The sequence below is a fragment of the Scardinius erythrophthalmus genome (genome assembly GCF_964197995.2).
Source record: "Scardinius erythrophthalmus genome assembly, chromosome: 23".
Classification (NCBI taxonomy): Eukaryota; Metazoa; Chordata; class Actinopteri; order Cypriniformes; family Leuciscidae; genus Scardinius; species Scardinius erythrophthalmus.
The window spans coordinates 15,459,509-15,479,690 of NC_138243.1; the positions used below are offsets into that span (position 1 = coordinate 15,459,509).

General features: G+C 37.7%; 1 protein-coding gene across 6 annotated transcripts in view; it reads right to left on the reverse strand.

Annotated features, from left to right (window-relative positions):
• cadm2a (cell adhesion molecule 2a) overlaps window positions 1-20,182 on the reverse strand; it is a 476,687-nt gene that overhangs the window by 234,417 nt on the left and 222,088 nt on the right. For 3 of the 6 annotated variants that reach the window (XM_081353637.1, XM_081353634.1, XM_081353635.1), the window contains exon 2: window positions 3,994-4,011. The exons of the other annotated variants lie outside the window; for them this stretch is intronic. In XM_081353637.1, the coding sequence (XP_081209763.1) occupies window positions 3,994-4,011 (18 nt within the window). The remainder of the gene's footprint in view (window positions 1-3,993; window positions 4,012-20,182) is intronic. 6 annotated transcript variants of the gene reach the window in all.

Here is a 20,182-nt window from a genome sequence, read left to right on the forward strand (position 1 = left end):
TGGAGTAATGGTTGCTGGAAATCCAGCTTAATTTTTTATCAAATAAATGCAATGTATGAATTGTACACACACAGTCCTAAACATTGGTTTGGTTCACATCTATTTACACACACAAAGAGCTTTGTGAACTTTTTAGTATACAATTTCTGAGATCCTAATGATTCATCTTCAGTAACCAACACAAGTCCTGCTCTTCAGATCACACTCACAGCTCTGGAGAACCTGGAGAACCTTCATAATAATAATAATAATATTAATAATAATAATAATAATAATGTTTATTTTATATAGCACCTTTCAGAATACTCAAAATCACTTTACAATTAAGTACAAATAAACATGATATAAAAACGATCAAGAGAGAAAAAAAATCAGATCATAGAGTCAGGGGTTAGGAGTAGCAAAAAGCAAAAGTAGCGAAAATATATTTTTAAGGTGGGTTTCGAAATCGTGTAATGATGAAAGGTCGCAGATGTGTTGGGGAATAGAATTCCAAAGAGTTGGGGCAGCGGTACAAAAAGCCCTTCCACTAAACGATGATAGTTTGTGCCTACGGATCGTCAACATAGATCTAAGTGTGCGAACTGGGGAGTAGGTATGGATGAGATCAGAAATATAGTTGGGGGCAAGACCATAGAGTTCACATCTTCGAATGTGATAAGGAGTATCTTGTATTGAATACGAAAGATGTGTGGAAGGAAGGAAAGAGAGGAATCAAAGATTATACCAAGGTTTTTGACAGTGGTGGAAGGTTGAACCAAAACTCCAGCATTATTATTATTGTCAACACAGAAATGGGATGTAATTTGAGGTGAACCAGTTTTAACCAAATCAGTTTTATCAGTGTTGAGTTTGAGAAAATTACTGGTCATCCAAGCATTTATATCATCAATACAAGTTAATATGGAATTTGTGGGGAAAGGAGCATTGCTTTGAGAATGGATGTGTAGTTGGGTGTCATCTACGTAGCAATGGAATTTAAAGCCATGATGATGGATGATGTTACCTAATGGGAGCATGTAGATGATGAAGAGAAGAGGCCCAAGAACAGAACCCTGGGGAACACCATGTGGGACAGAGGCAGTAGTGGACTTAGCCTGGCGAAAAGAGATGTAATGCTGGCGACCAGACAGGTAGGAGGTGAACAGAAATACCAAGAGCAGAGAGTCGTGAGATGAGAATACTGTGAGAGATTGTGTCGAATGCAGAGGAAATGTCTAGAAGAATTAGAATACTGGTGGAGCCGGATAGCCTAAAAATGTAGACGCACCCTAGCGGCAGCAAATTTTATTTTGCAGCCAGGCTAGCAACTCTCTGTTGACTTTCGAGCTGGAAAAAACAAACTCTAGTCAGGCCAATCACATCGTGTATAGAGTCGGTGGGCGGGCTTAACATAATGATGACAGAGTTGTGACGGTTCCGTGTGAATTCCCTGCTACTTGAAAACAAAGAATGGCTGCTGCTGCTGCCGAACAGCGGTCTTTCGAATCGGCTTTGGCCGCGACTCAGGAAGTCTTGGAGTTAAGCTTTTCTTTGAGAAAAGAACAAAGTACGGCACTGAAGTCATTCTTAAAAAAGGAAGATGTGTTCATAGTTTTGCAGACCATATACGGCAAAAGTTTAATCTATCAACTAGCTCTGCTGGGGGGAGAAACCCCAGTGAGAAAATCAGTAAGAGTAAAAGCAGTGGGGAAGTCGTGTGTGGATACAGGAGAGATCATAGACGGGAAAAGATTATGAATGCTATCGATTTTATTTTGAAAGAAATGCAGGAATGACTCACAGAGGTTTGCTGAGTTACTTATGACAGGTGCAGGAGGGTTGGTGAGTTTATTGACTACAGAAAACAATGTTTCAGGTCAACAGAATGCATTATTAATAATAGTAGAGTAGTAACTAGAGCGTGCAGTATTTATAGTAGATTTGTATAAGTGAATATGGTCAGTGTAAGCAGTAAGGTGAACAGTCAAACCAGTTTTCCTGTAAAGGTGTTCAAGACGACGACCAGCTGTTTTTAGATTGTGAAGTGCAGGGGTAAACCAGGGAAACGTGTGTAGAAGGTACAAATCTACTTTTAAGAGGGGTGTGTATATCAAGGGCAGTGGAAATACAGGCATTATATTTGTTAAAGTCCCTGTAAAGGCAATTCTAAAAAAAAATTCTAAACACATTATAAATGTTAGAAATGTATTGCTAAATCATATTACAAAGACTGTGAACTGTGAAGTACTGAATTGTGGAGTTAGACCGTTAAACATTTTTTCACCATTGCTGTGTTCCGGATTTTTTGGGCGGGGCTAAAACTGGGGCTCGATGACGCACTGGAGCCCCTGAGCTCCTGGACACGCCCCTACTTGATGACGCACTGGAGCCCATTCATATCAGTTTGCAACTCAATCGCGAGTTACTGTAAGTACTATTAGTTACTAACGTTACATCCTACAGTTTGCTAGCTAGCTATGCCTTCGTCACGGAAATGCGTATTACCTGGATGCGATCACGAACAAAACAGATTGGTGTCCTTATTTAAATTTCCGAAAAACTATCATATCAACAAGAGGTGGATTCATTTTGTGAAGAGCCACCTTGATGGAGAGCTGAGGATCACCGTCAAAACCCGCCTCTGTAGTGATCATTTTACACGGGATAGTTTTATAAACTTTCGTCTGAGACAACTGGGATTCATTCACTGATAATCCGCTGTTACTGGTGAATGTGGCCGAACCGACTATCTCCCAGCCACCTCGGCCTTCATCCTCCCGTCGTGCCGACAACTGGTGCCATCATCGGCAGTGCGTGCCCACCAATGAGTGTAAGTTGCCTTGTGTGCTTATGTTATAATTATAATAGGTAGTCCAGGCTCGAACATGTATGGCTTTGTAAAACAAATTAAGCTGCTAGGAGCATCCTTTCCGGCTGTAGCGGTGACAGTTGAGTGTGGCGAGTCGACGGCAGCGAGCTTTCCCGCGAGTGGGCGTGGTTTCAGCGTAGCCAGCGGACACGCCCCCAGCGTTTGAGAGCAGAGACTACTGCTAATTTTTTCAAGATTTTGATCGCTTATTTTATGTACTTGCCGGCTTTTTTTATCATTCAAATTTGGCTGGGTGGCTAATAACACTTTTTTCTGTGGTGTGACAAACTCAGAACACATACTTAATTTTGACTTTACAGGGACTTTAAGGATATCGAGGGAGCTAGTGTGTTCAGTAATATCAGAGAAATGAGTTTGTACAGATTCAGAAAACAGTAAACAGAATTGAGGCTACGGTAGGTTATCATGCACATTTCATCAATTCTAGATGCCACAAGAGCAAAAGCAGCTTGATTGTCATAAAAAACATGTACGAAAATGCTTGATACAAGTATTAATGATCATCATCAAATGTTAACATTTTTCATAACTTTCTCGAAAGAAAAAAAAGGAAGAAAGAAAGCTAGACCAATAAGTAGTGCCAAAATGTGGCCACAGAAAATCAGATCCTTTAAACCACTGGCACCAACTAATTTCCTCATCCACCAAGTCACATTCTTCACCAACTACATGCATCAATTCATCACACAAAACTCATTTGTTTAAATTTTAGAAAACTTAAAAAAGAAGAAGAAAATCCTCACACGTACGTTAATCTCCCTGACAATGAGATTCAAACCCTGGAAATAATCGGGCCGTACTCTGAGCAGGCTCATTAGCTGATTCTCTGATACATCTAAACGGAATCCGTTCACGTCTCATCTCGAGGCAGTGTTGGCCGTCACACAGTCGTGAGCCCACCCTCAACGCTGGAACATTCCAATTACCCCAACAACAAACTCATCGCTCACATCGCCAACTTCCTCCAATTTGAGGTATTGCCAGATTAGCGCTTGACTTCTTGCCTTCCTTAAGTGGCATTCGTAACACAGTTTAAAACCAGTATAGACAAAATACAGCCTCTGCAGATGAAGTCTGATGATGTTTCAGCAGGATAAAGGAGGATTTGAAAATGTGCTTACCTGAAACGGCGAGAATATCTGATCAGCCAAACAGCACATGAGAAAAAAAGAGAAGGAGAGAGAGAAAGATGGTGATTAGACCTGAGGTAATCAATCAATCTTAAATGATTATCACCATTAGATTTAATCACCGTTAAATCTAATTAACTAGCTATTAAAGGGTTTCTTCAGGTGGTCAGCATTCCTGAGATGAAAACTGTCACACATTACAAAAGTACATCAATTATTCCTTGACAAGAACTACTTCATTCAACATATAGGAAAAGGAAGACTGCTGCTAATTATTCATGGTGGAACCATTATTTAATTTAATGAAATTGAACATTATTTCCTCTGGAGCGTTATTATTTCTTTTTAAAAGATTCTGTAGGTAGGGATGTATAAAACTTAAGTTCATCAAATTTCCTGCAAAAAGATCTGCACTCCAAGTTTAGATATTGAGACAAATAAGCAGGGAAATATGCATGCTGACCCCTTGTGATTATGCAGATTGCAAATTGAATTTAGTTTGCTCATTAACAGAGGTGAAGTCAATGTGCGTCTGTTTGGATTAGGGTTAGTTTATGGTAATTATAATTAGTAGTATTTAAATTTTGATATGAGCGATACACACTTATCAGAGGTGGATAAGTTGAGTCACATGAGGACCGGGGGTATGTTTCCATTGTGTTTACACCATGTCATATTTACCATAATTAAAAGATGGCAACCCGTGACATTCTACCCGTAAATGTTAACGTCCTCAGACTCAGAATTATGCATTTCCATGTCAACACTATCAACAACGGAGTGAATCCGCAGCAGTCAGGTGGTACAAGTCAGAGCTCTTTACGTTGTTTACGTTGTTATGTTATGTGCTTTGGGACATGAGGTAATTTAACACTGTCTCTCATGACGCTTTGCAGACTCTGCTCTGACTGTGCGCATTCATGTGTTTTGAAGAAGGCATGACTTTGAAGAGCACTCTGAAGGGAGGGTGGGATCTCATGCTTTCAAAGCTAGCTTGCTATTGCTAACCTCTCCGAAACTGCTTACGCTACCGTTTCATGGCCTGTTAGTGACAAAAACTGATGGAAAGGACTAAGAGTGGCATTTAGAGGGCAGGTGGGGGAGCAAAACCAGGACATCAGCCTTCAGGGTAGCATGAGGGAGTCAGTAATCAGGTGGATAAGGGTAGAGAGAACTGGACAGCTTTCCACAAATTTGCAAACTCTTTGGTTCTGCAGGATGCCTAGTCCACCAAAAGTTGTGCCCAAAACATAGGGCCAAGTGCCCTGACACAGCAATTACCACAGCCATGATAAAAAAATAAAAAATAAAAACAAACAGACTGAAAACTTACTGATGAGTGCACTGTGATGCACCAATATCGATAGGCAGGGGTGAAATTGGTCCAGGGCTGAGGCACACCAGCTTACGCTGGTAAACTCATCAGTGGACTTTCCTCGTACATTTTCAACAATACAGTTTTATTTTATTTTATTTTTCTTACACCTTTCTAGTTCTTACTAATTCAAGCAATGATTCAAGAGCATTGCCTTTTATGGCCCTAAATAATGGACAAGACAGCATGCAAGTAAATTACAGCAGTGTGAGCACAGTGACAAAGCTTGCACGTAAAATATAAACCTGCAGAAATAACTAACCCCAAACTCGAGCACAAAAAAGATGATTGTGCACACAAATCAGCATGTTGCGAGGAGAAATAACAAAACTGCAAGTCCTCACAGGTCTCACAAGAGCAGGACTGACCACAAGCACGAGTTTTGTCCACAGATCTTAGCACACAAGTGAGCTGAATTCTTCACGCAGTCGGTTTTGACAGGGGGCGGGGTCCTATGTATGAACAACTGCTATTGACTGCTGGCACTCAGTTTCAGTCAATCTCATGTTAATCTTGAGTACCTATAAAGTAGTACTGCATCCTTCATATCTCCAAAAAGTCTTTAGTTTTATTATATTTATAAAAGAAAGATAGGCTGTACCGAGTCTTTCCGGAATAAAAACGAGCGGCTGGAGGCGTGCCATGTGGGTGGAGCTAAAGAATCACGAGCGCTGTTCACTGTTTACTTGCTGTGCTTATGCGCCGATAGCTAACAACACACAGACATTTGAAGCAGTTTTACTCACCGCCTGCGGTTCCAACGCACGACCGTGAACCTTTATCGTTGGGACTGCTCCATCCTTAAGCATTAGACGATCTGCAAATCCGGCAAATACTTCCCTAAAGCCGAGCACAGCGCTTTGATGGGCGTACTGCTTTCGCTCTCTCGCTCTGGTCTACGGGTGCGTAATCTTTTAGGTAAAACACATTGTAATTGAATCATTATTTAAGTTTTTTATTTACCTGAATGTAAGCACAGTGCAGTGTTCACGTTTAAACTGTGTATTTACAATGTTAAAGTGGCTAACAACAATAAATATTCTTATTAGGAATAAACTCCCTTGTTTTTTAACTGTGCAGGGCTTTAGCTGAATAGTAAGGCCTACTACGCTAACTATTAAAAAATCCAAAACCTTTTCAGGCATAATCTTAACTGAATAAGTCCTTAAGTGAAATAACTTCATAAAAGAGCATTCTGCTTATTCAAATAGTGTGAAATAACAGAATAAAAATGTATCAAAGGAGAACTGTGCAAGTTAGAAAGTTGAGACATCCCAAAAGGCTGGGCTACAGCAGGGGACAGATTTGGCATTCTGCAGGCATTTTGCTCATCAAGTTTTGATCATTCATTTATTTCACTTACTTCATATTGTAGCCTAGTAATAATCAATATTATTCTATTAATGATCAGGCAAGTTTAATATATGATGGTGGTCCGACGGTGTGTGAGCCTGAAGTGGTGGTCCCCTGGAAATTATCTGATCTTACCATCTAAGCTTTTGCTTACAGTTTACAAATGTATTCAAACATACAGTACATATTATATAATTAACAGTAAATTAGCTATATGTAACTAACAATATGTGAGCATTAGAACATATAGGCTAGTCAACTTTCTTGAGGTAAATAAGTGACATATTGTGTTAATAAGTGACATACAGCTGTTTTATTGACGTCTTTCCCCGGTTGAAACACTGAATGAGCGATTACACGAGATTTGGTAATGGTACATTTCGGTAAGTTGTGCATCTTTCTTTCTTTCAACATACCTTTTGATGTTCCTGCATGTTTTTTCGCGCCATACTTGTATTGAAGTGGAAGAAAAGACTCGCGCTCCGCGCTGTCGCTTGAACCGAGTCACTACTAGCAATCTGTCACGTCACATTTAAGAGCGTCTAAATTCCATTTATTGTTTGAATTTCGTAATAAAATGGACATAATTTGAAAGCCGAGACTGTGTTTCGTATCAGAAGTAAAAAAGCGAAAAGCTCTTTGCGATTATTGGCTGGGAGATGCCAGAAGCGCTGCAAATAATGTTTGGTGTGGGGGATAATGAAAAACCGCTGACCTGTAAACCCAACTACGGGTAATTCATGGGGTCAAATAGAGCCAGCTAACATTGCTATTTTTTAACTGTTAAAGGGGTCATATATATATATATATATATATATATATATATATATATATATATATATATATATATATATATATATATATATATATATATATATATATATATATATATATAAATAAAGATTTTTACATCAAAAAAACATTCTAATTTATAAGTTATAACTTTAAGCAAGCTATCAAAAACCCACCCAAATCATTCACTGCCAAAATAATGTGATATAATTATATTGTCATGACAACCAAGGTGTATAAGTATCATTTACCTCCTTAAAACTAATCAAAATAAAATGAAAATATAAATGAAAAATAAAATGAAAATAAATCAATTCTTCTGCTAGGAGAACAATACAACAGGAAAACTAATTGAAACATGGCAAATACAGTAAAATTTAATTTTGCAAATGGCAAATAGTTTTTACCCAAACAGTTATAAACTATTAAAGCATGTCAAAAAATTTGCAAACAACAGTCAAAGAAATTAACATACTTTTAACCTTGCACACAACTTAAAAGCTGAAAATCAAAAAATTAACGACAATAATAATATATTGTGCTTCCCTTTGTGTTGCGCTTTAACTTCAAACAGAACTAGTAGGCTATGTCTTTCTTGAAGTATGCATTGTAGAACATAACACAGAATTTAGCTCAGTCAAACAGATTAATCGTTGATTCAAACCTCTTTCAGCAGCTGTCAGGGACGAGAAGAGTGCAGTCTGGACGGTGTAAAAGTTGCAGATGTCCTCAGGCCAGTGTTCACATTACGATGGAGTCATGGTCCCATATTCGATTTTAATTAGGTCACCCAACTGTGCTCTCAGAGTTAGTTATATTTATAAAGATATTGAAAAGAAAGTTCAAAAGGACATCATTTATTTGAAATATAAATATTTTAAGTTCTTTTTTACTGTCAATGCTTGCTTAATAAATTTAATAATTTCTTCTTTTTTTATTTGAACAGTAGTGTCTAATATTGCTGATGGATATATTCAATAATTTGTTAAAGAAAAAAAATACTCTATTTATAGATTTATCAAATTTATAAATGCCAATATTCATGCATGTGTTTTTATTAGTATATGCAAAATTTATTATATATAATAAATACTGTAAAAGTTTTGCCCATTTATTTTCATTGGCACTCCTTGGTCTTAATTCTTACTAATTACAGGTAAATTTGAGTTGCATCTTTGGTCAATATATTTCTTTATTTTTGACAAGTTCAACATTCAGTTTGACCCTGTGTAGGATTTGAGGGTGAACCAGACACAAATGACTCTTTCAGACTGATCAAGAAGCAAAATTCCATAGAAACTCCGACTCCACACTCCAGACCCTAAATCAGACAATCTGCCATTTGGGACTCCATTCAGTCTAGATACCCCCAGCTAATTACTTTTTAGCCACGCACGCTTGTCAGAGATGATCCTAAATAAAATGAAGAACATTGTCAATGTTAGGCAGTTTGTAAAAGACGGATTGGTTTGGAGATGGCACAGCTTGAGCCCCACGAGGAAAACACCAAAGAGGGTGTTTGTTCCCACAAAAGATATACAGCCTTCTTCTTCTTAAAGACCGTTGAGCGACCTCAGGGCTGAAATCTCTTAAAACCACAGAGACTGAGACTTTACACATCAAATCACATCAGATCATCCCAAAACAATATGCCTGACAGGCTTACAATCAAACATCGTTCAACTGCATAATTCTATATCAAGTCTACAACCTATGTGACTATTATGCTTAGATCACACATAATTCTTGCAATTTTTATAGCTATTGAATGATTTACTGAAAGTGTTTATTGTTTCCTATCCGTATGATCGTACGTTCATAATTTAGAAGATGGTTTGATTGAAATCCGTGTAAGATGTATCTTATTCTTGTCATGTCTAAACTGTACTCTCTGCTGAGAGCGGGAAGTTAAGAGACCATCAGATAGCAATTTATGTGAGAGGAGGAGAAACAGCCACCGCTGAGTTAAAGACAAGGTCTAATTGGTCAGAACCACTCCAGGGGGCTGGACAGATACCTCAGGTTTAAAATCTCAGGACACGAACAAAGGATCAGAGTGAGTCAGATCAAGATCAGAAGAACATGGGTTAACAGTTTCATACAGTACAGAGTTGATAGTTACGGCCCATTCAAATGAACGCAGGACGAGTCATTTGCTCTGCCATAAAATAAGTGACTCTTTCAAAATTCCCTATAAATTAATAATTCCCTTTGAGCTAAATTGACCTGTTTCCCTAACACCTGTATAGATGACAGGCTGAGGCTGTGCTCTGCACACAATGGCAGTAGTGTTTAGGTCTAGACTGATATTTCTTCTGACACTAACCATATAATCACACATACTGAGAATAAAGGAAATGACCCGTCATTTCTGTGATTTAATTTCCTGTTAACTCTCAAAGCGACTGATCACACACTGAAGAAACGGCTCATAATGCCCAACAGGTGGTCTTCAGAATAACACAAGCTCACAGACATCAGAGGCAAGTGATAAAAAAATGTACACGTACTCCATTACTCAATTCTCAACCAGTTGGTTTGGTTACAACCGCTGGTTTGGGTAGTGTCACATTCAGCAGGTATAAAACAATACTGAATGCAAATAATAAAATACAACCAACCATATAATTGATGTTTCAAAAGTGATCAACCTTTGATCTATCCTTATCACAGTGGGAGAATTCAAGCTATATCAATTTCCATTCCTTTCAACCACACACATTCTCTCATACAGTACATTTCCTTTCTCTTTCATCCCTGGCTCCCCATCATTCCTACTGGCAGAGCCATTACATTGGGCTGGCAGTGGCAACAGCGGATTTTGGCTGGCACCAGACATTTCATCAAGACCAGCAGCGATTCTGAGAGGGCGAGGCTAAACTGCCCATTTCTCACCATGAGCTGGCACCACTTTTAATGCAAAAGGTCTCTAACAGGCGGAACCTGCGCCAAAAGGGGTCCATTGGAGTCCAGGAACACTGAGCGAGACGGGGTGAGGCTCAGTCCCACAGAACACAGCACCTGCTGACCGCTGGGCACTGGGTGACCTTTAAGGGTGGAGATCCATCACAGCTGCTGGGTACGCAACACTGATGCATTATTTCAAAGAGAACATATAAAACATCAGCCAATCCAATTTTTAACCAAGTATCCTAATAAAAAAAAAAAAAAAAAAACGTTTTATAACAATATGTATTAAAATAAAAATATTAAACATTTATTTGTATTAATTGTAAGGAGTCAAATTTCAGGTTAGATTTCAGTTTTTGTTTCAGGGGTGCTCTTAATAGCATTATAAAATAACAAAATTAATATTTAAAACATAATTCATTAAAACTCAACTGTCTCCTCAAACCTCTTTACTTGAATATCAATTGTATTTCATTTTGAATATATTAGATGTATGAAAGGGTTAAAGGGGTACTTCACCGCCGGAATAATGGGCTTTCAATAAAACTTGGCTGCCTATACAAAAAAAGCATTTTTTTTAATATAGAAAACATGCAGAGAAAAAAAAGGCTGCTGTCTTCCCGTTTGCCAAATGGTAGGAAGACTTCAACACCCATAATGCACTGGGCATGTTGCAGTCCAAGGCCACTCCCACCCGTCTGCTATGGATACCACAGTCAAACACCACCTTGCTTTAGGAAATACTTCTTAGCAAACTTTTAGTCATATTGGTGTTGACTTGTATTGTTCCCGGGTGAAAGAATTCAAAAAGAAAACATTTAGCTGGAGTGAGTTACTTTCGGTTTCCGGTTAAGGATCCAGCACATTATAGGCAGTGGCTAAAGGATGCAAAGAATCGCAAATGTGGAGAGAACGCACAATGAAAAAAAAAAAAAAAAAAAAAAACTCTGTGTTTGTGGTCAACATTTCCAACTAGATAACCATGAACACAGTGTTTTATAAGCTGCTGTAAAATATAAAATCATATCATCTGTAGTTTCTTTCTGAGCACTCGATGTGACGCCTCATTGATGAAACAGTGCATGATATGATTACAAAAACTGAACCCCAGTTTTGAAACGATACACAAAGATGCACCGCAATTTAGTCATTCAGAAATAAATAATGACTCTTGAAGCATAGAAAAATATTATACGGAATGTGATAATTACTTAATTGCAGGTTTATAAATGGAAACAAATTGAGATTTCTATGTATGCTTTTTCCTTCTTTCCGGGAACTAGGGGCGTTCCAGTCGAACGATTGCTTTAAGTGCACAGTTATGTAATCTCTCTAAATGACCCTGCATAACAATAATTAAGCAGCAATGTCATCGTTCACATTTCCCAAGGCCGAGGACACAACAGCACGGGATACAACCACACACTACCAAAATGAGTCATTATAATAGCACTAATTAAGTTTACATACAATCGCAAGATAACTGGAACGATCATTTCCACTTCATTTCACAGGTTTAATGATCTAGCTTTACAAGAAGTTAAATTTTTCCTTTAAAATCAAGCACAAAAAATTTGGGTTCAATATGTTGCAATATGCAATAGTATATCATGTCACATGCTATTTTTTTTTTGTATTAAATTAGAAATGAAATAATTGGAGCACAAATAAGTGTCCATTTGCATTGTACAGAAACTAGCAAACAGAATAGTCAGGACCAAAAACAAAACAAAACAAAAAAGACAAAAGCATGCAGATGTTTGAAGATATATATAAAATGAAAAATGTGATGCTCGAATGTTCTTTCACTACAGCACAAGAGTGCTGAATGTTTGCATCCTGGTCACAAAAAGTGGAATTTTCTTGTTGAGGTTATCCCCACATTTCCAGAATCTAATAAATACACCTTCTGGAGTCATTACAAACCTTAATGGCCAAACTGTATTTATGATGAGCCTGCATCCCACATACTGATAACAAATCCCACATAAAAATGATCCATCAAAATGTCTAAGTTGTCAACCATAAACAAAACAATTGTTCACGTCAAAGCACCAGACTGATGTTCTCTTTTTATCACAGCAAAAAATGATTTTGCTAAAGCCGAAGAGTTGAGCCGCATAATTGATTTGCTTCTTTCCGCCATCTTTCCATTTGCAACAGAAACATAATGGGTTTTGTGAACAACATTGCAAATGGGGAATTACATAAAAGTTACTGAACGACAAACAAACGGACTAGCAGGCAGACGAAATCTCTTTATTTATCAAAAGATTAGAAGGACTGAAAAAAGCAGAGGGGATCCAGATTTATGTTCTGTTTTCAATATCTAAACCGCACTAAACACAAACACACTCTGATTTCAGTGGCTTTAATGGCTTGTGGGGAAACAGGTCTTGTGTGTTCAAACATCCTCTGTTTAATTGTATTGACTCAGGCGCTACTTTTCCATTAAGGGCATCTCATCTCTGTATTCTATTAGTGCTGCACGGTTGGGCTGGGTCGGGGTGGAGGATATTACTTTTGGGCTGCACTGAGCAAGACATGCCACATTAGTAGCAATCAAAACAACATTTCCTTGAGATGTGTGGAGATGTGCTTCAGACTCTGTGGATAAATCCACAGCGTTACATAAGACAAAAGTGTTGAACTAAACAAACAGAGACCAGGGACGATCTTTAACTGACTAATCACATTACTGGCTGATGTCAAGAGACCAGAGAACAGCGCAGGAGAAACTCAAGCTGTTGTAGTTTTGGATGATGTTTGTATATGTCTTTGTAGATTGGGCCAGTTCATTTCAGCTTCAGAACACTTTATAGTGTCAGTTTAGATCAGCACCAGATTCACTGGTGTTCCTGCAGTGAAGAGGGTCTGCTGAGGCTGAATACAGTCCAAAACATTGGTTAAAGGTAGCCTTCCCCATGCTGCCTTGCGCGCAGCACGATTTTATTCACGCTGCTAGCCAGCCTGGACACCATGGACCAGATTTTCCCCTCAAAAAGGGGACCAATCACAGAACGGGGAGGGAGCAGCAAGACGATGACAACGTCTATGCGACACACCGAAGCAGTTTGTTTATATCTATGGATCCAACATGGCAGCAGACGCGAAGTTACCTTTCGATGCAGCCTTAGATAGTGTTCGAAGTAGTTTAGAACGCAAGTTTATTTAGTCTTCTTCCTCGTCGAATTTCTGTCGCTCTAAATACGTCATCTGGTATAATCGAAACGATAGGCTATGAGCTACGTACAGGCGCATTTGATAGACATTCGTAGCGCCCAATAAACGGCTCTGGGCATTCGTAAACTACGCCTCAAATACGAGAAAATGAACATGTTTCAAGTACATGCTTTATGTACTAAAGCATAAAAAGACCATAATATATTTGCAGAGATTTAGGAAACTGTTTCTCTGAAAAACAATGCTACAGTTATTTTACTTTAAAATGTGTGTTCCTTGTCAGAATATCTGTTTTGGTCTGTGTGATTCTGCACACTGCCAATTTACCCAACAGTATTTCGACACCCCGGGTTGCCATTTTGGCAGAAAACACAGCGTATTGTAGCCAGGGAAGCCAGAAAATATAGGTCAGAGATTGCAGATTCTACCCGATCTAAAAAGCCGTGGCATGCATCTAAAAATCTCTATGAACAGGAGCATATTAAAACACGGATAAATCAACTAATCTACTTACAAATGTGTAAGTCTCCTCGCCTTCCATTGTCAATTGCGCTCGCTCCTGTTGCGTGTCCTCAAACTAGCAACCCGTGAGTCTGAGGAGGAGGGGGCGGGGGAAACAACCCCGTCCAATATTTTGAATTTTAACTCCAGTACCCATTACAACCACTAGCTGTACATTACATACTGCACCTTTAATTGTTCACTCAAAAATGTTATTCTGCTAATATAATTTATTAAATAAATAAAATAAAATAAATAAGCAAAATAGACACTTTCACTAGTGGTCTCATAATTCTAGACCTTTGTGTTTTGTGGCGTTTTTCCAGTCCATGGTACGGCTCGGCTCGGTTAGCTTTTCCACTGGAGTGTAGTACCGCTACCACAAACAAACGCACAACACAGGAGCAATGGAGCACTTCAATGGAATGATGTTCTTGATTCTTGATGTTTCTTCACTGCAAGAAGAAGTTTGTTTGTTTCGGGTTTGGTGTCTCGTGTTGCAAATCCAATGACGCTGGTAGTGACGATTCTCTCTGACCAATCGGTGATCTGCAATGTTTACATGTCACAGTTTAGTATCTCAAATATGTTATGTACTATTTAAGCGAGGCATATACTGTACCATGCAGTGGAAAAGCACCATTGGATACTTATTTAAATTTTATATGCACTATTGTTCAAATGTTTGGGTTTGTAAACATTAAATGGATCAAGTGACAGACATATTTGTACACTGTTACAAAAATATCTTACTTTGTATATATAAATATATATATATATATATATCTTACTTTGTATATATATATATATATATATATATATATATATATTACTGTATTTTGATCAAACAAAAATGCAGCTTTGGTGAGCATAAGACTTCTTTCAAAAACATTAAAAGATCTTTGCAAAAGTGCAAATCAAATAACATAAACGTATTTCTAAGCTGAAGTATGGAATTTAATGATTAACTATGAATTAAAAAAAAAATCTTGTTAATAATGCATACACCTGTGTATGTGTGTGTGTATGTGTGTGCGCGCTTATGTGCAAGCATATGAATGTTCCCAGACACACCAGCGCACACAGGCTGTGAGGACAGGCCAGGGGAACAGACGGACAGGGCAGAGGAGACCTATTTGCTGGGGACGCTGCCAGGTTCACCCACCGCTGAGACACATGGAGCATTTACTCTGACGGGGCTCCATCCTTTGATACCACCATGTACTTTTTCCATGTGCTGGGGGTTTGCATATGTCAAAAAGGAATTAATGTGGACGGTTGGGCCGCATGACACCTGCACCAATTTGCCAGTGTTGGCAGGTAAAGCCGATCTCGGCTGGGGCTTCCTGCATGCGAGCGCTATCTGTGACTTTCTGCGACCGCGTTAATGTCTTCATAATGTTCCTGTGCTGATTAATTGCACTGACACTATAAGACAAAGCCCCAGACCAGAGACATATCAACTTTGGAATTGCCAAATCTAAATGAGTTTATGAAATATCAAATGCCAGAATGGCTTTGGATTTCTCTGTGCTTTCAGAAAGGGCCCTCAGATCCATCATTTTCTCCTATGGTTATTTCTCTCCCTTTCTGTCTCTCCTTTTTTCCCTTTGGTCTGTCCCTGAGGGAAGGAAATTAGCCACAATGATTTACTCCTGTCATGTCTCCAGGGCTATTCTGCTTCTAATGGACTCATTTACCTTGCTTTAATCACAAATTCACAGCTTGGTCTCCTCAGTCCCTTGATGCACTACAACTTTCATTGCTTTGATATTCTCCAGCCTGAGAATGGTGGGATAGGACAGTCTCTCTCCCACTGAGAGCTGGAGTCATCTTCATGGGCTTTTATAAATATTCTGAATTAAAGCGAAGAAGATATTATAAGTTATAAATTAGCCCATCTTGTTTGCTTCTGCGTGTTCAAAGTCAATAATAACAAGCTAAAATAATTAGCTTTTTTTTCTGATTGTACACTACCATTAAAATGTTTGAGGTTCGTAAGAATTTTAAATGCTGCTGAAAAAAAAGTTTCTTATGCTCACACAGTAAAAAGAGTAATTTTGTGACAGTTTATTACAATTTAAAAGAACTGTTTTCTATTTTAATATATCTTAAATTGTAATTTGTTCCCATGATGTCAAAGCTGAATGTTCAGCATCATTACTCCAGTTGTCAGTGTCACACGATCCTTCAGAAATCATAATATGTGGATTTGGTGTTCAAAAAACATTTATTTTTATTATTAATGTTGAAAACGGATGTGCTGCTTAATATGCTTTTGGAAAATGTGATGCATTTTCAGGCCTGTTTCACACAGATTCATTGCTGCACAGTTTATGATCAATTAAAGCCACAGTGCACTGTTTTTGGTCAAAATACACCGAGTTAAAATTTTACCATAAAATCAATCAAGTGAGGAGTTCCATGTTTCAATCACCATTTGACATTCTAGTGCTGCAAAAGAAATACATGAAAACACATAATTGCCAGGAGTTTTTGCCCAAACTTTAAAGGCCTGTTTAAATGATTAAATATTGTATTCAGCCTTAATATAAGCTCATAAACCTGCATGCATAATAATGATAAAATAACTAGCAAAATTATGTTTACTGTGGTTTTAGATGGAGTACACTCCTCCACATGCCTCTGAACATCACTCTCTGAAAAAAAGGTCTGATCAAGGCTACTTCGCCTGATGACAGTCCTAACCTGAACTCACATTTCAGCTTATGAAACAGAAGTACAAGGATCCCGTGGCAGGCTGCAAGATGAGCCGTGTTGATGTGGTGTAATTCTGAAATAAAGCTAAAGGCGGGATTTAATGTAGCAAAAAGCTTTGTGAACATCACTGCCGGATAACAACTGCCTCTGACCTTTTTATGAAGTGGTAGGCTAGTATGCATCAAGGCAAAATCTTTGTTTATGTCTCCTCACAACACAGTCCTTTTGGTAGCCGACTGCATTCACATCAACATGATGACTGAATAGAGGCATGAAGGGATTTTCTGAAGGATCCCAGTTAAGCAGGGGATCACTGCTAAACCAAAACAGCTTATCAGCGCAGGGCTGTATTTATATTCTTTCTGGCACCTTTATGAAGATGTCTGGCTGCATGATTCACTCCATACTGCTGGAAGGGACGCCTGGATTCCCCAGTAAAATATTCTTGTGGACGTTACTTGATTTTTATTAAAATAATGGTGAGGTTTGCTGTTTTCTTGAAAGGAAGAAGAAAGAAAGAAAGAAAGAAAGAAAGAAAGAAAGAAAGAAAGAAAGAAAGAAAGAAAGAAAGAAAGAAAGAAAGAAAGAAAGAAAGAAAGAAAGAAAGAAAGAAAGAAAGAAAGAAAGAAAGAAAGAAAACGAACAAACAAGAAAGAATGACCAAACAAGCAAACAAAAAAGAAAAGAAAGAAATAAAGAAAGAAATGGAAGGACGAATGAAAAAAAGAACAAACAAACAAGAAAGAAAGAACAAACAAAGAAAAAAAAGAACAAAGAATAAACAAACAAGCAAAAGAAAAAGAAAGAGCAAATAAACAAACAAAAGAAAGAACAAACAAACAAACAAGAAAGAATGACCAAACAAGAAAGAACGAAAGAAATACATGAACAAAAATAACAACTGAACGAACGAAAGAAAGAACAAACAAACAAACAAACAAACAAACAAACAAGAACAAAACGAAGAAAGAACAAATACGAACAAACAAGAATTAACAAACAAGCCATCGAGAAAAAAAAAGAAAGAACAAACAAAAACAAGAAAAAGAAAATTAACAAACAAGAAAGAATGACCAAACATGCAAACAAGAAAGAAAGTTGGAAAGAAACAAAGAAATAAAACAACTGAACAAATGAAAACAACAAACGAGAATTAACAAACAAGCAATCAAGAAAAAACAAATAAACAAACTAAAGAAAAAGAAAACAAACAAAAGAAAAAAAATGAACAAACAAGAATGACCAAACAAGCAAACAAGAAAGAAAGAACAAAAAGAAGAAAAAGAACAAATGAACAAACAAACAAACAAACAAATAAAATAAAAAATGAACAAACAAGAAAGAATGAGCAAACAAGCAAATGAGAAAGAAAGAAAAGGCATGCAAGCTACGAAAAGCAATCGTCAATTGCAAATGTTCTTGTTCTGATGTATGTTACTCTAGTGAAGCAAACCTACATTCAGACATGATTTCAAATCAACAGAGGCTCTACTGCAAATGTGATTTTCCCTTCAGAACCAAGTTACTACATTTATCCATAATAAACGTTCTTAGGAGAATGACAGGAAGATAAAACACACCATGGCACAGTGTGCTTACAAATCTGTCATCAAATGCTCTACAGTCTCAGCCAATCAGCAACATAAATCTGATTCATGAGCTCTGATTATCATTTTACCCATAGTTCACAGAATGATTAACAAATACAGCCTGAGTCATTTTATCCAACTTTTTCAGCCAACAGCAAACTCTACAGCATCTGTCATGTTTCTTCTGATAAAACAACAAACATCTCAGATTTTGTATTTAGAACACAGCCTCATTTTACAGTAACATGCTTTTGGACTATATATAAAAATATATATATATAAAAAAAGAGGAAAAACATATATCAAACCATTTCTTTTATGAATTTATTTTATTAATATTGTGCATTTTTTCCCTAGGACTTTCCTCTGATGCAGTGAAAAACAGAATTCCAGGTAAGTTCTTTGCATTGCATTTAAATGAAAAAAAAAAAAAAAGCCTTTTCAATGCCCTTTGCCTTGAAAATCAAACTGCTCTATCTGTCTTCACACTGAGATAAACCAAGAGCACGCTGTGGAAAATGACTTCCCAGCATCCTCTTGCAAGCCACCTACTGATATCTCATATGTGTTTTTTCTAAGAAAAAAAGAAACACTTTGAGGCGAACAACCACTCATCTTTTCCCTCCCCTTATAAATGATTGAATAAGCACTTTGAAACGACCATCCCAACATGTCAGGCCAGATCTGGTCACTGCGATGAACACAGATGAACTTGGAACTTGGAACTTGGACATATGAACTTGGATAGAACTACTGGAAAATTTCAGCTCTGTGTGGTTTCGGGTTGTGTTTTATATCCGTGGTGAAACTGCAGCGCCCCTAATTACAGTGTCTTGAATTCACTAGCATGTTTCCCCAGCCAATATTATCATATACTACAGCTTTTGGCTTTGGACAAAGAAACAATTGTGAGAGGAATGTCCCTTGACAGAAGCAAACAAGACTTTGCGGATGCTTGTTTTGTTCAATGAGAAGAACTAATGTGAAATTGTGTCTCGATACTAATATTAGTCTCGGGTTTCGCACCTCAGCCTCTGCGTTTGATAATATGAAGGGGAGGAACTTTGTGACCGAAACAGAAACCATCAGCTCTCATTTTCAGCCAAACCAAATTTCACTTCTCTGGTTCTGGTAAACAAAACAGAAAGCCAAAGCCACAACTTGAAAGAGCAGATCATCATTTTGCGAATGTATGGTTGGTGTTTTTTATTTTCAAGAAATGTCCGAAATGCTAATTACACAGCAATTTATCGTTTAGTTACAGAATGGTTTGCCCCTTTTAGAATCTCATAAATAGTCACAATATAAGCAGCAGGGCAATAAATATTTTCAATCTCATTTCAATGGCAGCGTTCCAGGAGAGCACTTTACATGTTCATTAGCTTTACATGTGTACTGAACAAGACCATTACCACCTCAATGTATTTCCCTTGTCTTAATACAGTAACTTAATGGCAAGACAATAATAGTACTACATGAGGGTTTCAGTATACGGCTAATTAGTTCATAAGTCATGTCTTAAGATCTCTCATGTCTCCTCAAAACAAGAGGTTGAAGTCAGATCACTGCCACCTTTATAATGAGGCAGGTGGCTATTGGTCATTATTTTCATTTAGACAGTGTTAAACATGATTTAAGACTTAAAGTCCCCCTGTAGTCAATAATTGTATCCCTTAAAACTCATCTTTGATCACCAAAATTACATATTCAAACAGGTTTTTTTTTTGCCTGTGAAAAAATGTCTCCATGCCTTAAA